The 20,764-nt window shown below is 50.0% G+C and overlaps 1 protein-coding gene across 7 annotated transcripts in view; it reads right to left on the reverse strand.

The window, feature by feature from the left end:
* LOC144722391 (protein 4.1-like) overlaps positions 1–20,764 on the reverse strand; it is a 124,607-nt gene that overhangs the window by 22,184 nt on the left and 81,659 nt on the right. For 4 of the 7 annotated variants that reach the window (XM_078600624.1, XM_078600620.1, XM_078600621.1 and 1 more), the window contains exons 6-14: positions 20,507–20,582; positions 19,503–19,721; positions 18,589–18,676; positions 9,109–9,261; positions 7,319–7,416; positions 6,260–6,438; positions 4,143–4,573; positions 3,588–3,656; positions 860–1,054 (exon numbers count right to left, since the gene is read on the reverse strand). In XM_078600624.1, the coding sequence (XP_078456750.1) occupies positions 860–1,054; positions 3,588–3,656; positions 4,143–4,573; positions 6,260–6,438; positions 7,319–7,416; positions 9,109–9,261; positions 18,589–18,676; positions 19,503–19,721; positions 20,507–20,582 (1,508 nt within the window). The remainder of the gene's footprint in view (positions 1–859; positions 1,055–3,587; positions 3,657–4,142; positions 4,574–6,259; positions 6,439–7,318; positions 7,417–9,108; positions 9,262–18,588; positions 18,677–19,502; positions 19,722–20,506; positions 20,583–20,764) is intronic. The other 3 variants (XM_078600625.1, XM_078600622.1, XM_078600626.1) reach the window with 3 other exon arrangements.

Below are 20,764 nucleotides of genomic sequence, written 5' to 3' on the forward strand. Positions count from 1 at the left end.
TACACGTACGCAGTGTAGCGCAGTGGTTAGAGCACTTGCAATATTAACCCGGTGACCCAAGTTCACTTTCCGATCATGGTCAAACTTATCTGAAATGATGCTGGGCCTCCCCTAGGTCAACTCAGCCTCAAACGAGTACCCAGTGCGGTGTGTAAACATCACCACCGGGGAAACAAAGGCGGCCGGGCATGGTGCTGGCCACCCACTCTCTCGTGTGCCGTGTCCCGTGCTCGCTTAACAGCACTTGCGCCAGCAGTCTTAAAAGGCTACACAGGGGATCTTTGGATTTGTTGCATGCACGCAGCGCGTAGCCCCCGTCGCCGCCACCGCTTCCACCGCCGCGCAATTAAAAAGACTCCTCACGGCATTAGACACAGGGCCGAGCGGTCAGTCAGTCGGTCGGTCAGTCAGTCGGTCTATCAGCCGGTCGGTCACGCAGCCGGACAATTAAAAAGACTCCTCACGGCATTAGACACAGGGCCGAGCGGTCAGTCAGTCGGTCGGTCAGTCAGTCGGTCTATCAGCCGGTCGGTCACGCAGCCGGACAATTAAAAAGACTCCTCACGGCATTAGACACGGGGCCGAGTGGTCAGTCAGTCGGTCGGTCACTCAGCCGGTCGGTCACTCAGCCGGTCGGTCAGCCGGTCGGTCAGCCGGTCGGTTGGTCGGTCAGCCGGTCGGACACTCAGCCGGTCGGTCACTCAGCCGGTCGGTCAGCCGGTCGGTCAGCCGGTCGGTTGGTCGGTCAGCCGGTCGGACACTCAGCCAGTCGGTCGGTCAGCCGGTCGGTCACTCAGCCGGTCGGTCACTCAGCCGGTCAGCCGGTCGGTCAGCCGGCCAGTCACTCAGGCGGTCGTACCCTGGCACCGTCTGCTGCGGGTGGCTTGTCATCGGCCTCCTTGTCCGCGGCGGAGCGGGAGGGCGAGGACGCCGCGGCCAGGCGGTGGTCCCAGGCGGGAGGGGACGGCTCGGGAGACGACTCGAGGAAGCTGCGCTTCAGCTCGCTGATGGTCGCCAGGTGCTTCACCACCTCCTCCTGCGACTTGTCCAGGCCCTGTTGGCGCGACAGCGCACGATGCAACACCGGCTCCTCCCTCTCTGCACCCCCCTCCACTGGAATCAACTTCCCCTGTATATTGAGCAGTCCCCCCCCCCCCCCCCCCCCTCCTTAAACCCCCCTTTAGTTCCTTTCTCAAAACCTCACCTTTTCTCTATTGCCCATTCCCTTCCTCTTCTCTCTCCTCCCCCCTCCACTCTTTCCTGTCCCTCCCCTGCCCTTACGTGACCCCCACGTGTCCTCCGCTATGGACACTCATTCATCGCCCCTTGCAACTGCCCCTGCCATTTGAACCGCTCTATTTTTTTTACCACTTTTTAAACTCTGTAAAGCGCCTTGAGCCAAGACGCTCTCAAAATATTAAATAAGAATATGATAAGTAGGCGGAACAGGGAAAGGCCTCTCGTTCTGTTGTTCCGTAGCCAAAAGAATAATCTAAAAGTTCAGTCGGCTGATTGATGGGAACTGTTCGGCAAATGTTTTCCCTCGGTGCTTTGTTTCGGCAAGGCAAACCCTGCATGGCTGCGTAGGTGTTCGCGGTTGTGCTGCGTAGCGCTACAGAGTATTTTTGGGTTATCATGCATGTTATTTTGCACAACATCCGACGTTTTGCTCCACGTGCCAGAAGCTTCCGCAGTTCAGGAAGTTCCTCGAGATTCTTCCGGCCACACGGAGCGAAACGCCGGACATCGTGCCAAACTGAGCACGGTACAACCCAGAAATACTTAACAAAGCTACACGGCAAGCGTTGTGCAGGCCTTGATCCCTCGGGCTCTCATCAGCATGGCGTGAGTCCATTAGACAAATGATGCTGGGTTGTCCGGTGTTATGGACCGTCCGTGAACATCATGGGACGCCTTCATTAGGCGGATTCTGCTCAATTGACGAGAGCCAAATTCACACCTTGACGAACGCTCAATTCTCTGTCCAATTTTTTGATGAACACGTGCCAAAGTCTCCTGTACTGATGATGATGATGGGGCAATTCGCCAGAATGATGAATCTTGGCTGTTTAATGAGGATTGTGAGCTTGGCCCTGTACCCAGGCACGTGGAACGTGCAGGCAGTTCCAAAAGAGACTAACTTGGTTGTTGTTGTTGCTGCTATAATTAGGACGAAGGAACTCACTCTTTGTGGGAATGTGTTTCACGGAATTCAACTGCTCTGATTCTTCCCGGTTATTCAAGCTCATGTCCTGAATCTCTTCTAATTCTTAATCAGGACTCCTCAACCGTAATGGCAGCCTCTTACATCATGTGCAAACTTTAGAATGTGTGTTGTTTATACTGAATGAAACAACTATTGAAACATTTGAGCCATTAAACTAGGGTACGATGGTAGCAGAGATATCAATTAAAAATCATCTTAAAGCATTGTAAATCAGTTTTGAGGACGATAATTAAATAGTTGTTCATTATCAATGACATGATCAGAATCAAATGCATTGCTAAAGTTCATGTTTAGGAGGAGAAAAGTAAAATTATTGAAATTTATATTGATCAGAGGAAAACAAATTAAATTTGCTCATCCGAACAAAAAAAAATCCGTCAAAATGTTTCGTAAGTCACGGCGATCGTGAAGCGAACGTTCCCGAGAAGTGCGACAACAACGAGCGATTTAACAGCGGTAGGCTGAGAGACAATTATTTTGTTGGCATCAAGATCATTTGTTCACTCGTGCAAATGTGGTGGGAAATTTATAGCCATCGTCACCCGAAGGAGCAAACCACGGGGAATGCGTTGCAACCTCGTGCCGTTGCAAACGCCGCGCTGATGAGCGAGCTACGCTGCACTTTGTGCTTTCTGACAACATTTCACAAAAACGACCGCATTTAAAAACTTGGAAGACAATTTTAATCTGAATTTTTTTTTTTTTACAAAATTTCCAATCAAACAAGTTCTAAAATTTAAGAGCGTGCAAAGCAATGCTGATTTGTTAAGCTGAATATCCACGCTGCACGGAAATTAAATGAAACGCCAGGTTACTGTTGTGCTGCACAGTAGCTTATGTAGCGTTGGATTTTATGTTCCAGAATCGGCTTGCGATTTTCGGTGGGTTTCAGCGGAGTGATTTTAATTTTTGTTACCCATCTATTATATAAATAACATTTACAAGCTGTAAATGTGAAAAAATTGGTCTTCCTGGAAAAAATGGGTTTTGTTAATAAGATATATCAGATGCAAGTGAAATACACGTGCGGACGAGAATGCGGTACCCGATGTTAATGACGAGCCCAGCCAATTACATCACAGGGCTCTTGATCACATGGTGGCTTGCTTTTTTTTTAATAAACAAAACTTACAGTAAGTATTATAAGAAGACGTTTTACGACTTATCACACAAAAAAAATGTCCCTCTCGCTGGGACAACGTAAAACAGATCCGATTGGAATGGCGGCTTGGATCGAGGTCACTGGGAACACGCCGGGGGGAGTGGTGCGACCCATCTATTCGGCTCCTGCGTTTTGCTCCTGAGTGACGTGGGGATTGGTTATGTGAGGTCAGGCCCATCACAGGCTCTGCATACCAACCTCTAACATTAGATTGCTATGTCTGATATACATGGTGTCACCTTCTACCCTGCTAGGTGCAGGACTCTGCTGTGGGGAGTGGAGGGGGGGAAGAGAGTGGGTAGGCGAGCAAAGAATGAGGTAAAAAAATATATCGATGCTTGAAATCAAATAACCGTAAAGTGGCACGGCAAATAATATTCGGCAAAATCGGATTATCGTTTAAACAAAGGCAATGCATAACAACTGCAACAGCAATAATCAACAATGCATTTGCAGAAAAATGTTGTCTAATGAATAAGTAAACAAATACGCATAAACAAATAAGCACGCAAACTAGAGAGCAACACTTTGCAGCCTTAGCATTACGTCCTCGGGACTTAAGCACCAAACTTCGCCGCGACTTAAAACCGGACAGCCGAGGAACCAACGCTGGTGCAATGTCTCAACTCCTCGCTCCCCAAGCACCTGGAATGATCTCATTAGCGGGAGAAATGGAACAGCTGGCGGGGAGAGGGGGGGGCGCAGAGGAGGCGGGGGAGGGGAGGTGGGGGGGGGGTCACAATCCCTCGTCACCTTCTCGTGTCCGGGGACCGGGCCGTCCTCCTCCCTCATCTCCGACTCGTGCTTCCTCTCCTCTCTGGCAGTGAACGTGCTCTCGCTGACCACCGTCTCCGTGACGACCACCGAGCTGCTCACCGTCGCCTTTTCCTTTTGCATGAAAGTGGTGGTGGCGGCGGTGGCGGCGGTGGCGGCCGTAGCGGCGGTGATGACAGTGGTGGTGATGGCGGAGTGTTTATCGGAGGCCACGTTTTTTTCGTGCTGGCCGGCCGTCTTGTCGTTGGCCGTGGGGCTGCCAGCATCGTGATGGCCCTGCTGCTGCTGTTGCTGCTGCTGCTGCGTGGAGGATGCCGTAGTGGACACAGAGTAGGCGGGCGAGTCCGGGGCCGGCGCCGTCTCGGGAGCACTGACCAGCGACAGGCCCTCTTGGCTGCTCCCAATCGGCGCTGATGAGAGCCGTGACCAGGAGATAACGGGGGAGGGCAGAAGAGGAAGAAAAAAATAACTCCCATCTCATTAAGACCACCGCATTGATTTCTAATTGCAGATTTCTGCCAAAATAAAATAATTCAAGTGCGGCTTCAAAGGCGTGATTAATTAAATGTTTGAGAGTGCTCTGGAAACAGAAGTGTTCAGACGAGGCACGCGAATAGCACGACGGGATACAACGGCCAGGATCAGAGATTGAAGACACTTTTTCTTTTGTTTCAACTGTCGTGCCGTGCTGGGAGATCAAAGATCACATCAAACCAGTGAGCTCTGCATCGCAAGTCATTCCCATGGAAGCTAAACCCTATTTGTAATCTAACCGATAATCACCTGGAAATAATTTGCTTGGAGGATGTCCCAACTTCCCAATTGTGGCTGGAGCCCTGTTGATGTAACCTGGCTACGCCCCTCATTGTGACCACGTGTGCAGTGACCATAATATTACTACGCGCCGTCTGCTTTAGAGTAGACATTTATGTATGTTGAGCTTCTTTCGCACCATACGTAACCAACCGTGCTTATCGGAGGTGCGGATTAAAGATCCTCCGATGTTATTTGCAAGCTCGAGGCCATTTTGTGCCGGGCGTCACGATCCAGATTTGGCAAACTCGAAAATTACCCGCATCATTACTCGACTGGGTTTACAGAGCAGCAATCAACACCCCCTACGAGAAGATTACGTCCCAGGTCTCACGTGCAAATGAGAGACGGAACCTGGTCTCTTGAGTTCTCACCCGACTAAAAAACTCACACATAACAAACATGAGCATGCGAGCATGAGAGCGCGTGTGTGCGTATGTGTGCGTATGTGTGCGTATGTGTGCGTATGTGTGCGTATGTGTGCGTATGTGTGCGTATGTGTGCGTATGTGTGCGTATGTGTGCGTATGTGTGCGTATGTGTGCGTATGTGTGCGTATGTGTGCGTATGTGTGCGTATGTGTGCGTATGTGTGCGTATGTGTGCGTATGTGTGCGTATGTGTGCGTATGTGTGCGTATGTGTGCGTATGTGTGCGTATGTGTGCGTGTGTGTGCGTGTGTGCGCGTGTGTGCGTATGTGTGCGTATGTGTGCGTATGTGTGCGTATGTGTGCGTATGTGTGCGTATGTGTGCGCGTGTGTGCGTATGTGTGCATGTGTTGGCAGGAATGTGTTGAGCGGAAGTGTAGTGATTCGCATGCTTGCGCTACAAACCCCGTGAACAGAGTTCGATTCCCGCTCACGGCCAACACCATTATCAGAACCGGTCCTGGGCCTCCCCAAGGTCAACTAAGCCTCAAATGAGCACGTGGTGCGATGTGTAAACATCGCCACGGGGGGAGACAAAGGTGGCCCCCGGGCGTGGTGCTGGCAAACCCCCACCCTCTTGCGTGCCGTGCCGGTATTCGCCAACGGCACTCGCCCCAACGGTCCGTTGGAGGCGACTGTGGTGGATCTTTGTCTCCATGCGTCAGAGGTCGCAAACGGGTTTTGATTCCTTACCCGTACCCGTACCCGGCCGCACCAGGGTCGCAAACGGGTACCCGTACCTGTACCCGGCCGGGTACGGGTAGCCGGGTATCGGGTAGGGTACGGGTATCGGGTACCCGGTTGCGACCTCTGCCATGCGTGAGCCTGCGTGTGACGTGCGTGCGTGTGACCACACCCCCGTCGAGTGAGCGGGAGAGCGTGTAGCGCTTGCTGGAGGAGCGGGTGAAGCTGGGCGCCGGCCGGTCGATCAGGGTGCTCGCCTGCCGCGTCTGCGCCTGGGTCCGCCCCGAGTAGCGGAACTTGGAGCCCAGCGTCAGGAATCGCCCCTTGGGAGCCGGCTCGGGGGACACCAGCCTGGCGTGGCCGGGAGTGAGCGGGCGGAAGGAACGACGGGGTGAGCGGGCGAGCGAGCGAGCGAGCGAGCGTCACACGGCGGTCTCGTGCCGTGGATAAAAACCGCAGCGGGATTCAACGCGCCGACTTCCCTCGCTACTGCGAAAACTGTAACCTCGGTCAAACCGCAAAAAAAATATCCCGCCGTACTGGGTCGCCCGTCACTGATGTTCATCAACACCAGGACGCTGTTCTTACCTACAACGGGCGTTTGGAGACGCGAGGAAAAAAAAAACTCGGGTCACGCGGCCCGGATACCGTCGCCGTTTTAATTGCTTGCGCACATTACGTGTGTGTGTGTTGAGCGTCTTTCGCACCGTACGTAGCCAACCGTGCCAATCGGAGGTGCGGGATGTTGGTGATGGTGGTGGTGTGGGGAGTGGTAGTGCAGCGGTTAGCGCTCTGCGCTACGAACCCGGCCACCCAAGTTCGATTACCGCTCACGGTCAACACTAGTGAGACGATTATCTGAACCGGTCCTGAGCCTCCTCTAGGTCGACTCAGCCTCAAATGAGAACCTCGTTGCAATGTCCAAACATCACCACGAGAGAGACAAAGGCGACCTCGTGTGGTGTTGGCCACCTACCCCCTCGTGTGCTGTGCCAGCCTTCATAGGTGCTCGCTAACAGCACTGGCCCCAACAGTCTGTTCAGGCTGTACGGATGATCTTTGTCTTCGTCTTTTTTTTTGTTGATGTTGCCGTTGATGAAGATGATGTTGGTGATGTTGATGGCGATGATATTGGTGATGATGATGATGATGGTGGCGATGATAACCCCTTCATTCCTCCTCACTCTGTCACCGCCTCCCGACGCGACCGGACCACGTTGCACCGCCATACCTGAAGAAGGTGTGATGCTCCACGCAAACTTTCCACAGCCGCTTGGCCGCACGGTGGTTGGGCAGTTTGAAGCCGATGGTGCTCTCGAACTGTTCAAACTGATCACGAAACAAAAAACACATGCAAACTTGACTGGGGGGGGCGGGGGGGGGGGGGGCGCCGCTCGTTGTGCAGAGGGTTCGCGGTTTCCAATCCGGCAGCACCCCTCCCCAGAGGTCGCAACCGGGTACCCGATACCCGTACCCTACCCGATACCCGGCTACCCGTACCCAGCCGGGTACGTGTACAGGTACCCGTTTGCGACCCTGGTGCGGCCGGGTACGGGTAGACCGTGAGTCACTGGTGAGTAACTGTTTGTCACTCATTTCCCAACGTCTTGTCTCTTCTCACAATTCAAGTTCCTAGCATCAACCCACCCGCGCCTGCAACATGGCTTCATCCCAGAGGTCGCAATCGGGTACCCGTACCCTACCCGATACCCGAAAGGGTACGAGTAGCCGGGTATCGGGTAGGGTACGGGTACCCGTTTGTGACCCTGGTGCGGCCGGGTACGGGTACGGGTAGACCGTGAGTCACTGGTGAGTAACTGTTTGTCACTCATTTCCCAACGTCTTGTCTCTTCTCTCAATTCAAGTTCCTAGCATCAACCCACCCGCGCCTGCAACATGGCTTCATCCCAGAGGTCGCAATCGGGTACCCGATACCCGTACCCTACCCGTACCCGGCAATTGGGGTTTGCGAGCACCGATGTTCGGGGCAGACGCGTAGTTTTATCTGAAATCTAATGAAAGAGCTCAGAGCCTTGAAAACGAAACACTTTAAAAGCTCCGATGTGCACACGCGAGGAGAAATCGAGCAGATGCTAGTGTGTAAATGACGCCTCTTAGTGTTGCTGCAGATGCAAGGAGTGAGGCAGTCAATTAAAATTTAAAAAGAGCAACAGATTCACATTAATTAGACACTTGTCAGAGCCGAATGAGTGTTAACTTCAACCTCATTATTCATGTGCATGCCGTAAATTTAGAGGGGGTTTTTTTTACATAAAACACAGCCAGTCCTTGGGCTTGTTGTTTATCAATCTTGAAACATTTGTCAATTTTGTTTTCCAATGGCGGCTAACTTAAAGTTTTTTGCAGTTTTTGTATCAACTGCTGACTCAACTTTTGACACCGTCGTCCAACTTTTGTTCTTCGATCGCATTTTTGTAAAAAAGCAACAAAAGATGACGAGAAGTATCTTCAAACAACAACAAAGACACCAACCACGTCTCAGCGGCCATGCAGATTGTAACGGTACTCCCTGCAGAGGACACCAACTAACTCGGGGCAAAAAAAAATAAAAACGAAAAAGCCAATAGCTCAGTGGGCTTTACCTGGCAAGATCAAAATTTGTTGTTTTATTTGTATAAATATTTTAAGCAATTTGTTTACCTTTCCTATACTTTTCACTCCTGTCGTGTTTTTGCAATTTTTTTGTTGTAACGTTCTGACCCCCCTCTACTGGACATCTGTAAAAATATCAGCTTCATCGCTCATTGAATTCTTCCCATGTAAATATTCCGAAATTCTCAAACGAGCTGCCACCCCCTCCCCCCACCTTTATCACAAAGAAGAAGAGCGGGGGGAAAGGCAGAGAAGTAGCAAAGCAGCATGCGGTGTGAGCAACGCGCGCTACAAAAGGAGGGCACTTCACAGCTCGTCCGCAAATGAAACAAAACAGCCGGAGACCGATCGAGGGCAACTTAACAGGCACCTCCCCCACCCCCCACCGCTACCATGCCTCCTACTCACCTCCCCGGGACGAATCTTGATGTAGAAGTTGCTGCGCTTGTAAGAGATCTTCAGAATCTTGGGCCATGCGAAGCGGTTGATGCGCAGACGGTCTCGGTAGATGAGCAGCCCGTTTGCGCACACGCCCAGCATGATGTCCACACCCTCAGAGTCCTGAGACCAACACACAAGGCAAAGATCCCCCCCATATAGCCTTTAACGGACCGTTGGGGCAAGCGCCGTTCGCGAGGTGGCTATTTAAGGATATTGAGGTCATAAAGCACATGACCCAGGTACGGAAAACTGCTCCACTCTCACCACAAATGGAGTATTGGATAATTTAAAAAAATACCCAGGCAGGTGCTTAGCTTTGGTTCGGCTGATGGTAAGGCCCCACCCTCCTAGTGGCATCCTCCAGGTTCAGCAGCAGAACCTCCAACTCCTTCTTAGAGTGAGCAGCAACCACCAGATCATCGGCGTACATAACATGGTTGACCAGCAGGGAGCCATCCCTTGCCCGTACCTGAGCATCGACCAGCCTCCAATTGTATTTTTACCAGATAGAAATTCCATTGGTACAGCCATGGAAGGTTTCTCTAACGAAGTGGTCGAAGATGATGTTAAATAATGTGGAAACCAGAGGACATCCTTGTCGCACCACAACGTAAAACGGGGAATGGCTCTGACTCCCGGCCACGCAACTTTACCTGGGCCTGCCCAGCATCATTGCGGTCTTTAAATGATTGTGGGCGTAAAGCCAGGGACCCCAAAAGCATGAAAACCAACCCAGAGGCCTGGCCCACTGATGGCATCATCGCCCTTGACCAGGTCAACAAAACAGAGATGTAGGTCCATTTGAATCCCTAACACCTCTGCTGTAGCAGACGGAGAGAGAATATTGCATCCGTGTAGTATGCCATTTTCTCACTTCCCACAAAGATAAAGACAAAGATCCCCCGTATAGCCTTAACAGACTGTAGGGGCAAGTGCTGTTAGCAAGCACCTATGAAGGCTGGAACGGTACACGAGGGGGTGGGTGGCCAGCACCACGCCCGACCGCCTTTGTCTCCCCAGTGGCGATGTTTACACACCACACCAGGTACTCATTTCAGGCTGAGTCGACCTAGGGAAGGCCTAGGACCGGTTCAGATAATCGTCACTGGTGTTGGCCGTGAGCGGGAATCGAACCCGGGCCGCTAGGTTCATAGCGCAGCGCGCTAACCGCTACACTACCGCTCCCCACTCCCCACACTCGCGCACACACACACATGCACGCACGCTTGTACTCAGAGCCACACTCCGCACAAGACTGCCATTGCTCGACATTCACCGAAGACCGCTGCCCCGAACTCAATTTAATTTCACGTTTGCAAGTATCACGTGCTGCCTGTTACGCCCCGGCAGCATGGATTCGTGAGAAGCAGGTCCGAAATAAAATTCGAGCACCCTTACAATCGAGCATGCGGCATTCCATCACAGCACAGCGGTACGCCACGGAGAACACTGACGTTAAGGATTGGCTGGGCGGCATGTCAATATTCAGTCGGCTAGCCGAGAGGACCGCACGCAGTGGGGGAGAAAGATGTGGCAGGGGGCTTTGCGGGGAAATTGCTCAGACGGGCAATGTGGGCGACGCGGAGACCGCACAGCCTCAGTGACGCGGGCTGCTGCCACCGCCGCCGCTGAAGACATCCAGTGGGAGGGCGGCGCGTGTCAATCTGAGGCAGAGACACGGACGCACGTGGGCGTCGTCGAGAACAAGTTGACGTCTCGCGGCTCCGTGCGTCGGTGGAATTGGAAGATCGATGAAATGACGACGGCGTTGGTTTGCGCCTTTCTTCCATTCCTTCCTCCATTATTAATCCCCCATTTCAAAGGAAAGGTGTTGTGCTCATTAACTCAGGAAAGCATCACTGAGTTACGGGAGGGTCCTGCCAAGCCCTCATAACGAGGGGGTGGGGATGTTGCTGCTGTGTGTAATCCCAATTGAGAAATTTTCAGGTCGTTTTTTTCAGATTTGGGATTTTTTTTTGCCACAAGCAGTTACATTTTATGTTGTTTTAGTTTTCGCTATGGGTGGAAAACGGAGAACTTAGAGGAAACCCAAGCGGAAAGAGAAAAACGCCACGCAGAAAAGCGCCCGAGTCGGGAATCTAACCCATATCCTTCTCGTATGTATGTTGAACTTATTTCGCAACCGCACGTAGCCAGCCACGTTAATTGGAGGTGCGGGCGGGAGGGCGAAAGGACAACAAAACTAAACACAAAAAAAGCAGTTCTAAACAAATGGCACAAGTGTTGCCAATGCGACAACCCTGCCACCACCTCCCCCCCTGCCATTTGCTTTTCCCTGTGCAATCTAAGTAATGGAAAACTACCCCCCCTTCACAGACTGGCAGGACCAGTGCAGAGAGCCGACTCGATCCTGGGCACTGGGCCAACCCAATTCATTCGTAACTTCCATTTTGTTTTTTCATGCCAAGTGTGGGGCTCGGGCCCTCAAATGTCAACTTGTGATGCCGGTGCTTCAGAGGGAGGTTGGTGGTGGAGCGTGAGAGGTGGTGGTGAGGGGTGGGAGGTGGGGTTAGCTGGGGGGTGGGGGGGGCACGGTGAAAGGGGACGTGCAAGACGGTAAGAAAAGGCACTTGAACAGAATTATAAGCAAACAAGGCGTTCCGTGGGCTTGAATGAAACGGACCGTTCGAAGAAACTCCATCACGGTGCAATTTCCAAGCAATTTTTTTTAAATTACACCAAATATCAAAAATTATTTATAAATAACTTGAACACAAATAAACTGCACAGGTTATTACCCAATAACGGCCTACCCAAAAAAAAAACCAATCTGCAGTCCACCGACAATTGACAGCACACACAATAAGTTTGGCTCGATAGTGCATTGCGATTTCCTGAATGGCTACGAACAAAGTCAATAAATTCCCTTCTGTGCACATGTCAGATGATAAACACCACCACCTGTGCGATGGAACGCCACCCGCCTGCAGCCAACTGTCTCTTACGATTAAGTCTCACCGGCCGTGGCCGTTTGGTGGAGGGTTCATAATGACACAGCTTCGGTCGGGTCGTTTGCGTGGACTAACCCGCGAATCTATCATGAATCGTAACATTGTCTATGAAAATCTACATGTGGGCGCCACAGTGGTGAGATGTTAACTACGTCGCCTGGTATACAGAAGGTCGTGGCGTTCGAGCTTGACCCCGACGCCTGCTGTGTATTTGGAGTTTGAGCGTCTCTCTCCCCGTGGATTTTTCTTTGGGTCCTCCGCTTTATCCCTACACATTTAGAATCGTGCATTTTAAGTATTTGGCTGCAATACATTTCCACACGATAAGCCACTTCGTTCAGCTATCATTTGTGGCCACGTTGTTTCCTGCTAACAAAAATTTTAAGTTTAACACGTAGTCTTTCCCAACCAATATCATCCATAATGGAGGTTTTTTTGGGTTAGATCGCATATATAAATGTGTAAATCAACCCACCACTACCCGACACAGCCAATTAGTAAAGTTTGTCACGTAAACAGAACATGTCAATGCGTTACTAGTGCAGCACACCGGTGTGTTGGAGAGCAAAGCCACAACGTTTACAATCTGAGTACGACTTTTCACCAGTAATTACAACTAGCTTCATCAGGCGACAGACAGATTTGTGGAGAAATCCTCCTATTTCATTCCTTAAATAGAGCGGTAGATGTGATAGAGGGGTAGATGTATTTAACGACAGATTTTTTATTTATGCGATCCAACCCAAAAAAACCTGGATTATGGAAAAAATCTTTAGTTAATTTTTACATTTAACGTAACGGTTGTAGCTTCGTTTGCACTCCTATCACCACGTCGTCTCTCTCCTCTCGAATCCGTAGGAACCTTTTACCTGCCACTCTCTTCACCTGCCAATCACAAACGCCCCCCCCCCCCCACACCCACGCCACTCGTGAAATTCTCTACTTGTGCACGTGCTCGAATCCTACGTGAACGCTCGCATCTAACCGGCACTGTAGCGCTTAGGGGGCGAGGGGGGGGCTGGAGGGGATGTGCTCCTCCTGCTGAAGGTTCAGCTTCAGCGTCCCTTTGGAATGTTTTGAGCAAAGTCATTTGATATACAAACGGTCTGCAACAGTTGGAGGGGGGTGGCTGCATGCAATGCAAATGTTGCGACAATTAAGCAATGAACCGTAGCAGCTTTTCCTCTTTACACGGGGGACGAGAGCTGCTAGGGTTGAATGCACGATAGACAACATCAGATCGTATTGTTACTCCATCCTCACTGCGGTCCTTCTGTTGTCTTTCCCCCTGCACCTGCGATTATCACGGTTGGCTACTTACGGTGCGAAAGGAGTTCAACATACACACGTGATATGCAAATTATTTTGTCAAGGCGCTCTTCCCCCTCCAACCCAGCTTAAATATACGCTCCAAGCCTGGTGGTGTTTCATTTAGACGCTGTCTTTCCGACAGACCTGTTCTTCACCTGAGGACGGCTGCTTGCGTTGTGGCCGAAACGTCGTGATGATTATTTTAATATGTTTTATTTTTATTATTTTATTATTTCCCTTCTACGTGACTTTACTGAAAGAACCAAGAAGATACATACGTACATTCCATTTAACGTTTAACATTCACGTTCAAGTCTGCTTGACGTAATCCCATGTCATATCCCCCCCTCTCCCCTGAGCATATGTGGTCTCTTTAACCGTGGGTTTGATGTATTGTTCTTTTTGGGCGACCGGTAAAATGGTATGCTAGATGCAGGAACACACACACACATGTTACAACCGGGAAGATTACGTCAACGTAGATTAATTTGGGACTTTAAACAAGGTAACGTCAGAGAGAGGAAAGTTCACAGAGCAGTAACTGTCCGCTCGAAGTCTCACCGAATTATTATTTTATTTTAATCATGGTCGCTGAGCTCAGCACCCAAAAGGCCAAGTGGCCAAACATACCGCGTGACAAACTGCAGCTGTACTAGGTAATCATGAATATTTTTTATTGCATTGAGCAAGGTTGTGAGAATTTTTGAAAGAGCAACGACAAGAGGGAAAGTCGAAACGCGCGTGTGTGTGCGTGTGCGCGTGTGTGTGCGTGTGTGCGTGTGTGCGCGTGTGTGTGCGTGTGTGTGTGCGCGCGTGTGTGCGCGCATGTTTTGTTAATTTTTAAGTGGAGAGCAGTGGTGCAGTAACCGCGCTGCACTAGGAACCCGAGTTCGATTCCCGCTCATGATCAACACCAGTGAGGATTATCGGAATTGGTCCCGAGCCTCCCCTAGGTCGACTCAGCCTCAAATGAGTACCTGGTGCGGTGTGTAAAAACATCCCCACTGGGGAAACAAAGGCGGCCGGGCGTGGTGTTGGCCGCCCACCCCCTCGTGAGCCGTGCCCGGCCTTCATAGGTGTTCACTACCAGCACTTGCCTCAACAGTATGTTAAGGCTATACGGGGGATCTTTGCGTGTGTGTTTTATACAGTTGCTGAAGACTGGCCCAAAGGTCTAAAATACCAAGCCGCACAGCAATAAACAGTATCATTTATGGTGTAGTGGTTGAGAGTGTGGATGAGTGAGCGAGCGAGTGAGTGCGTTTCTGTGACCTGCAGTATGGTCATTGAACACGGTAGGAATGGAACCAAGCAGCCAGTCAAGTTGACCGAATCCTTCAATATGTATGTTGAACTTCTTTCGCACCTTACATCGCCAACCGTGCTAATCGGAGGTGCAGGGGAAGGACAACGAACTACACACAAAAAGCAGTCCGAAATAAATTAGTTTTCAATCTAGATTATTTAAAAGTGCATAGCTGCAGTGGCTTCCTAATATCGGAAGGGAGAGCATTCCAGACGGCCACAGGAGCGCATCTGAAAGCACGCGAGGCGGTGACCGTCTTTGTCCGATGGCCAGCCAAAAGCTGCTGCTGCGAAAATGACGACCGGAGTTCGCGTGATGATGGTTTATGCTCCTTAACGAGATCAGCGAGGAATTGTGGTTCAATCTTGATTTGTGGTTCATTTGTGGCAAGCGCTTTGCGTGCAACGGGCGCAACCTAATACAGCAAAGCCTTGGATTGCGAGTAACTTGGTCTGCGAGTGTTTCGCAAGACGAGCAAATTTTTAAAATAAATATTAATTTGATAAACGAGCGAGGTCTTGCAATACGAGTAGTACGTGTGTACGCTTTGTCTGCCGAGCGTCACGTGATCACAACTGATATACGAGTGCTTTGGATTACAAACACGTTTCCGAAAAGAATTATGCTCGCAATCCAAGGTTTTACTGTAACGTATTCGTCAGGCGACCGGAAGCCTATGCAGCTCGATGGGCACTGGACGGACGCGGGTGGAGGAATCAATGAGCCAAGGTCATGGTAACAGTAACTTTGCTAGCACCTCCGATTAGCACGGGTTTTCTACGTAGGGTGCGAAAGAACTTCAATATACATATGTACAGAGGAGTGTTAACTAAAACTAATAAACTGTTGATAATTGGTTCTTTACCCTTCTATCTGGCAACAAAACTGACACCTTTTTACAAGGAGTCATGTTTGCATAGACCGCAATACCTGCAGTCATAATACAAACAAAAGAACATAACTCTGATAATGTGCACTGTCCTTGAAGTTGATTGGTCCACACCCGAGACAGCTTTCCTTAGAGCCTAGTCTCATATGGGTTGGACCAGATGACGCCAAAAGGCGCACAACTCAAAGACAATGCACCATCAGAGTATGAGAGCTCGGGGCAAGCATCTACACTATGGGAACCTCATTTGCCAGTAAAAATATGATAATTGGTTCTTTACCCTTCTATCTGGCAACAAAACTGACACCTTTTTACAAGGAGTCATGTTTGCATAGACCGCAATACCTGCAGTCATAATACAAACAAAAGAACATAACTCTGATAATGTGCACTGTCCTTGAAGTTGATTGGTCCACACCCGAGACAGCTTTCCTTAGAGCCTAGTCTCATATGGGTTGGACCAGATGACGCCAAAAGGCGCACAACTCAAAGACAATGCACCATCAGAGTATGAGAGCTCGGGGCAAGCATCTACACTATGGGAACCTCATTTGCCAGTAAAAATATGATAATTGGTTCTTTACCCTTCTATCTGGCAACAAAACTGACACCTTTTTACAAGGAGTCATGTTTGCATAGACCGCAATACCTGCAGTCATAATACAAACAAAAGAACATAACTCTGATAATGTGCACTGTCCTTGAAGTTGATTGGTCCACACCCGAGACAGCTTTCCTTAGAGCCTAGTCTCATATGGGTTGGACCAGATGACGCCAAAAGGCGCACAACTCAAAGACAATGCACCATCAGAGTATGAGAGCTCGGGGCAAGCATCTACACTATGGGAACCTCATTTGCCAGTAAAAATATGATAATTGGTTCTTTACCCTTCTATCTGGCAACAAAACTGACACCTTTTTACAAGGAGTCATGTTTGCATAGACCGCAATACCTGCAGTCATAATACAAACAAAAGAACATAACTCTGATAATGTGCACTGTCCTTGAAGTTGATTGGTCCACACCCCGAGCTCTCATACTCTGATGGTGCATTGTCTTTGAGTTGTGCGCCTTTTGGCGTCATCTGGTCCAACCCATATGAGACTAGGCTCTAAGGAAAGCTGTCTCGGGTGTGGACCAATCAACTTCAAGGACAGTGCACATTATCAGAGTTATGTTCTTTTGTTTGTATTATGACTGCAGGTATTGCGGTCTATGCAAACATGACTCCTTGTAAAAAGGTGTCAGTTTTGTTGCCAGATAGAAGGGTAAAGAACCAATTATCATATTTTTACTGGCAAATGAGGTTCCCATAGTGTAGATGCTTGCCCCGAGCTCTCATACTCTGATGGTGCATTGTCTTTGAGTTGTGCGCCTTTTGGCGTCATCTGGTCCAACCCATATGAGACTAGGCTCTAAGGAAAGCTGTCTCGGGTGTGGACCAATCAACTTCAAGGACAGTGCACATTATCAGAGTTATGTTCTTTTGTTTGTATTATGACTGCAGGTATTGCGGTCTATGCAAACATGACTCCTTGTAAAAAGGTGTCAGTTTTGTTGCCAGATAGAAGGGTAAAGAACCAATTATCATATTTTTACTGGCAAATGAGGTTCCCATAGTGTAGATGCTTGCCCCGAGCTCTCATACTCTGATGGTGCATTGTCTTTGAGTTGTGCGCCTTTTGGCGTCATCTGGTCCAACCCATATGAGACTAGGCTCTAAGGAAAGCTGTCTCGGGTGTGGACCAATCAACTTCAAGGACAGTGCACATTATCAGAGTTATGTTCTTTTGTTTGTATTATGACTGCAGGTATTGCGGTCTATGCAAACATGACTCCTTGTAAAAAGGTGTCAGTTTTGTTGCCAGATAGAAGGGTAAAGAACCAATTATCATATTTTTACTGGCAAATGAGGTTCCCATAGTGTAGATGCTTGCCCCGAGCTCTCATACTCTGATGGTGCATTGTCTTTGAGTTGTGCGCCTTTTGGCGTCATCTGGTCCAACCCATATGAGACTAGGCTCTAAGGAAAGCTGTCTCGGGTGTGGACCAATCAACTTCAAGGACAGTGCACATTATCAGAGTTATGTTCTTTTGTTTGTATTATGACTGCAGGTATTGCGGTCTATGCAAACATGACTCCTTTTAAAAAGGTGTCAGTTTTGTTGCCAGATAGAAGGGTAAAGAACCAATTATCATATTTTTACTGGCAAATGAGGTTCCCATAGTGTAGATGCTTGCCCCGAGCTCTCATACTCTGATGGTGCATTGTCTTTGAGTTGTGCGCCTTTTGGCGTCATCTGGTCCAACCCATATGAGACTAGGCTCTAAGGAAAGCTGTCTCGGGTGTGGACCAATCAACTTCAAGGACAGTGCACATTATCAGAGTTATGTTCTTTTGTTTGTATTATGACTGCAGGTATTGCGGTCTATGCAAACATGACTCCTTGTAAAAAGGTGTCAGTTTTGTTGCCAGATAGAAGGGTAAAGAACCAATTATCATATTTTTACTGGCAAATGAGGTAATAGACTGTTGTTATTTTAGCAGGTAAGGCCCACTGAGCTATGTAGCTCTTTTCAGAAGCGACCAGGCCACAAACAACAGCTCAACAAAAGTGGCTCATCATCACGTGGACATTTACAGCAGCCAAAATATTCTAAACGCGTGACGTTTCTAAACGTGGAGGAAAAAAACGGAGGACCCGGAGAAAAATCCACACGACCACGGGGAGAGAGAAACAACGCAAACTCCAAATACGAAGCGGGCGTCAGGGTCGGAATCACACCCGCGACGACCTCCTGTATATACCAGGCCAGGTAAGTGAACATCTCGCGACCGCGACGCCCGACAGCGGACAGCGTCCTCCGGGCGATCGGAGGGCGTCGCACGTTTAAGTTCGCCGTGCGAATCATCCGAGTCGCGTGGCATTGTGCCCGAGTGCGGGTGCGGGTGGGGTTGGGGTGTCACCTTGGCATGGTGCAGGTCCACCCCGTACATGGACAGCTTCTTGGCATTTTCCAGGAAGTGAAGCTCAGCCTCGGCCGGCGTCATTCCTCTGTCGGCGTCATACAAAGAGGGGGGGGGGGGGGCGCGCAGGGGGCACGCAACGGCATGTCAGCGAGCTCGACGATGTACGCTGCGATAAGAAGTTCGGCGTACATACGTGTGGGCAAAAGGTACAGAGGCGCAGCACCGCAACGGCGTGCGCAAGCCACCGCTGGCGGAAGGGCCTATACCCCCGCAGCCGGAGAGAGCTCCGGAAAGCTCCGCTTCTCCAGGACAATTTTTCTGGGTCTGCTCTTCCACGCTGGCTGGCTGCATTGTCTTGTAAGAGGTGGGAGTTGCCCACACTGCATCCCCACCAGAGGCGAGCCGTCAATTGATTCAACTGTAGTAGGGCGCACCTATTTGTACTGCTGGGGGGCACAGAGGCGGAGGTGGGTGGTGGTGGGGGGCGTTATGAAACTTGCGCTTTTTATTTTCCAACTTGCGTGCCGACAGACGAAATTAAACCGTAGACCTCCGGATTGCACCTCTGATTCGCACGGTCGGCTACGTACGGTGCGGAAGACGTTCAACAGGCACACGTTGCTTTTAAGTCGCCTGTATTCCCGCTGGAAGAATAGCAAAGCACAACTGAATTCTCATTAAGCTGTAATTGCTCTACATCTCACACACTGGTTTGTTGTTGTCATTGTTCAGCGTCATCGTTGTCGCTGTTGTTGTCATTGTTACTCCCGCCCCCCCACCACCCAGCCTGGAAAACCTGGGGGAATCTGGGAAGTTTCTAGTTCCACCTCTGCCGGCGACAGCCATGGAGAGGCCCACAGATCACGTGTAGCGGGGGGAACGGCGTCGCGATCTCCCCCCCCGCCGCACACCTGTGCGTCTTGTGCAGCTCCACGACCTTGTCCTCGAGCTCGCGCGTCTGGTTGGGCGCGAAGCGGAACTCGGAGACGTAGTCGCCCGCGTGCTCCTCGGGGTCGAAGTCGCCCAGCTCGGCCTGCACCGCGTACGAGCCGAGCAGCGCGTGCGTCACGAACGAGCAGGGCAGCCGCCCCCGCAGGATGTCCTCTCGCAGCTGCAGGCACAGGTAGTACCTGGGAGGGGCAACGGGAAACTCCGATGAGAGGGATGAATGTACGCATGCGTGCGTAGGCAACCGTGCTAATCGAAAGATATACTCTTTGGTTTTTTCGGTAAAGTCACGTAGGTAGAAAATAAAATAAAATAAATGAAGACAACTAAATTAAGCGGTTGTGCTTTCGCTACGTTGTCCCCGCCTGAAGAAGGACGCTTATGTTGCGCCCGAAACGTCGCGATTTAATTTAGTTGTTTTCATTTATTTTATTATTATTTTTACCGACGTGACTTTACCGAAAAAACCAAAGAGAATGAATCCTTGCAGTCACGAAAGCTTCAAATCTGGAATTAATCGAAAGCTCTTGCGCCGCCCATTAGCCAGACAATAAACACAGCACAGAACCGAAATGTGTTGTCTATGTAGAAGCAGCAACAGCTTTGAACAATGACGACGTGGGAAAACCAACATGTTAAATACATGGAACGTCACGCGCGGCAGCCAAACGGTTCATGTACCACGATCGACGAACATTATCATTTATACGTCGTTTTCTATTTACTTACGTAAATACTACATCGTGCTCATTTATTTACCGAAAGATTACGAACGTCAACGTGCACAAGTCAAAATATACAGGGCATAGTTCTCTAAAATATGATAAGCTACACTTCATCTCGATAAACGATTTGGCCACACCATACGCTCTGTATATTTTTGACGTGTAAAAAGGTGACCTATTATACTGTGTAGTGCTCAATATTGCGGTCGCCACGGGCTTTCAGAGGGAAGGGATTCTCTCACCTCGTGATGTCTTCGCTCAGCTGCGAGGGGTCAGGGGGATAGAACTTCACGTTGAAGGAGAACACCCAGGGACCGCCTGAAACCGAGAGAGCCTCCAGTCAAGACTCGCGCGTGTGCGTCAGGCACGCTCCACCGCCGTACGCGAGGGCATATCATCTTCTTGGTTCTTTCGGTAAAGTCACGTAGAATGGAAATAATAAAATAATAAAAATAAAACATCATAAAATAATTCTCACGACGTTTCGGCCACAACGCAAG

This window comes from Lampetra planeri, chromosome 14 (assembly GCF_965212315.1).
Source record: "Lampetra planeri chromosome 14, kcLamPlan1.2.h2, whole genome shotgun sequence".
Taxonomy (NCBI): Eukaryota; Metazoa; Chordata; class Hyperoartia; order Petromyzontiformes; family Petromyzontidae; genus Lampetra; species Lampetra planeri.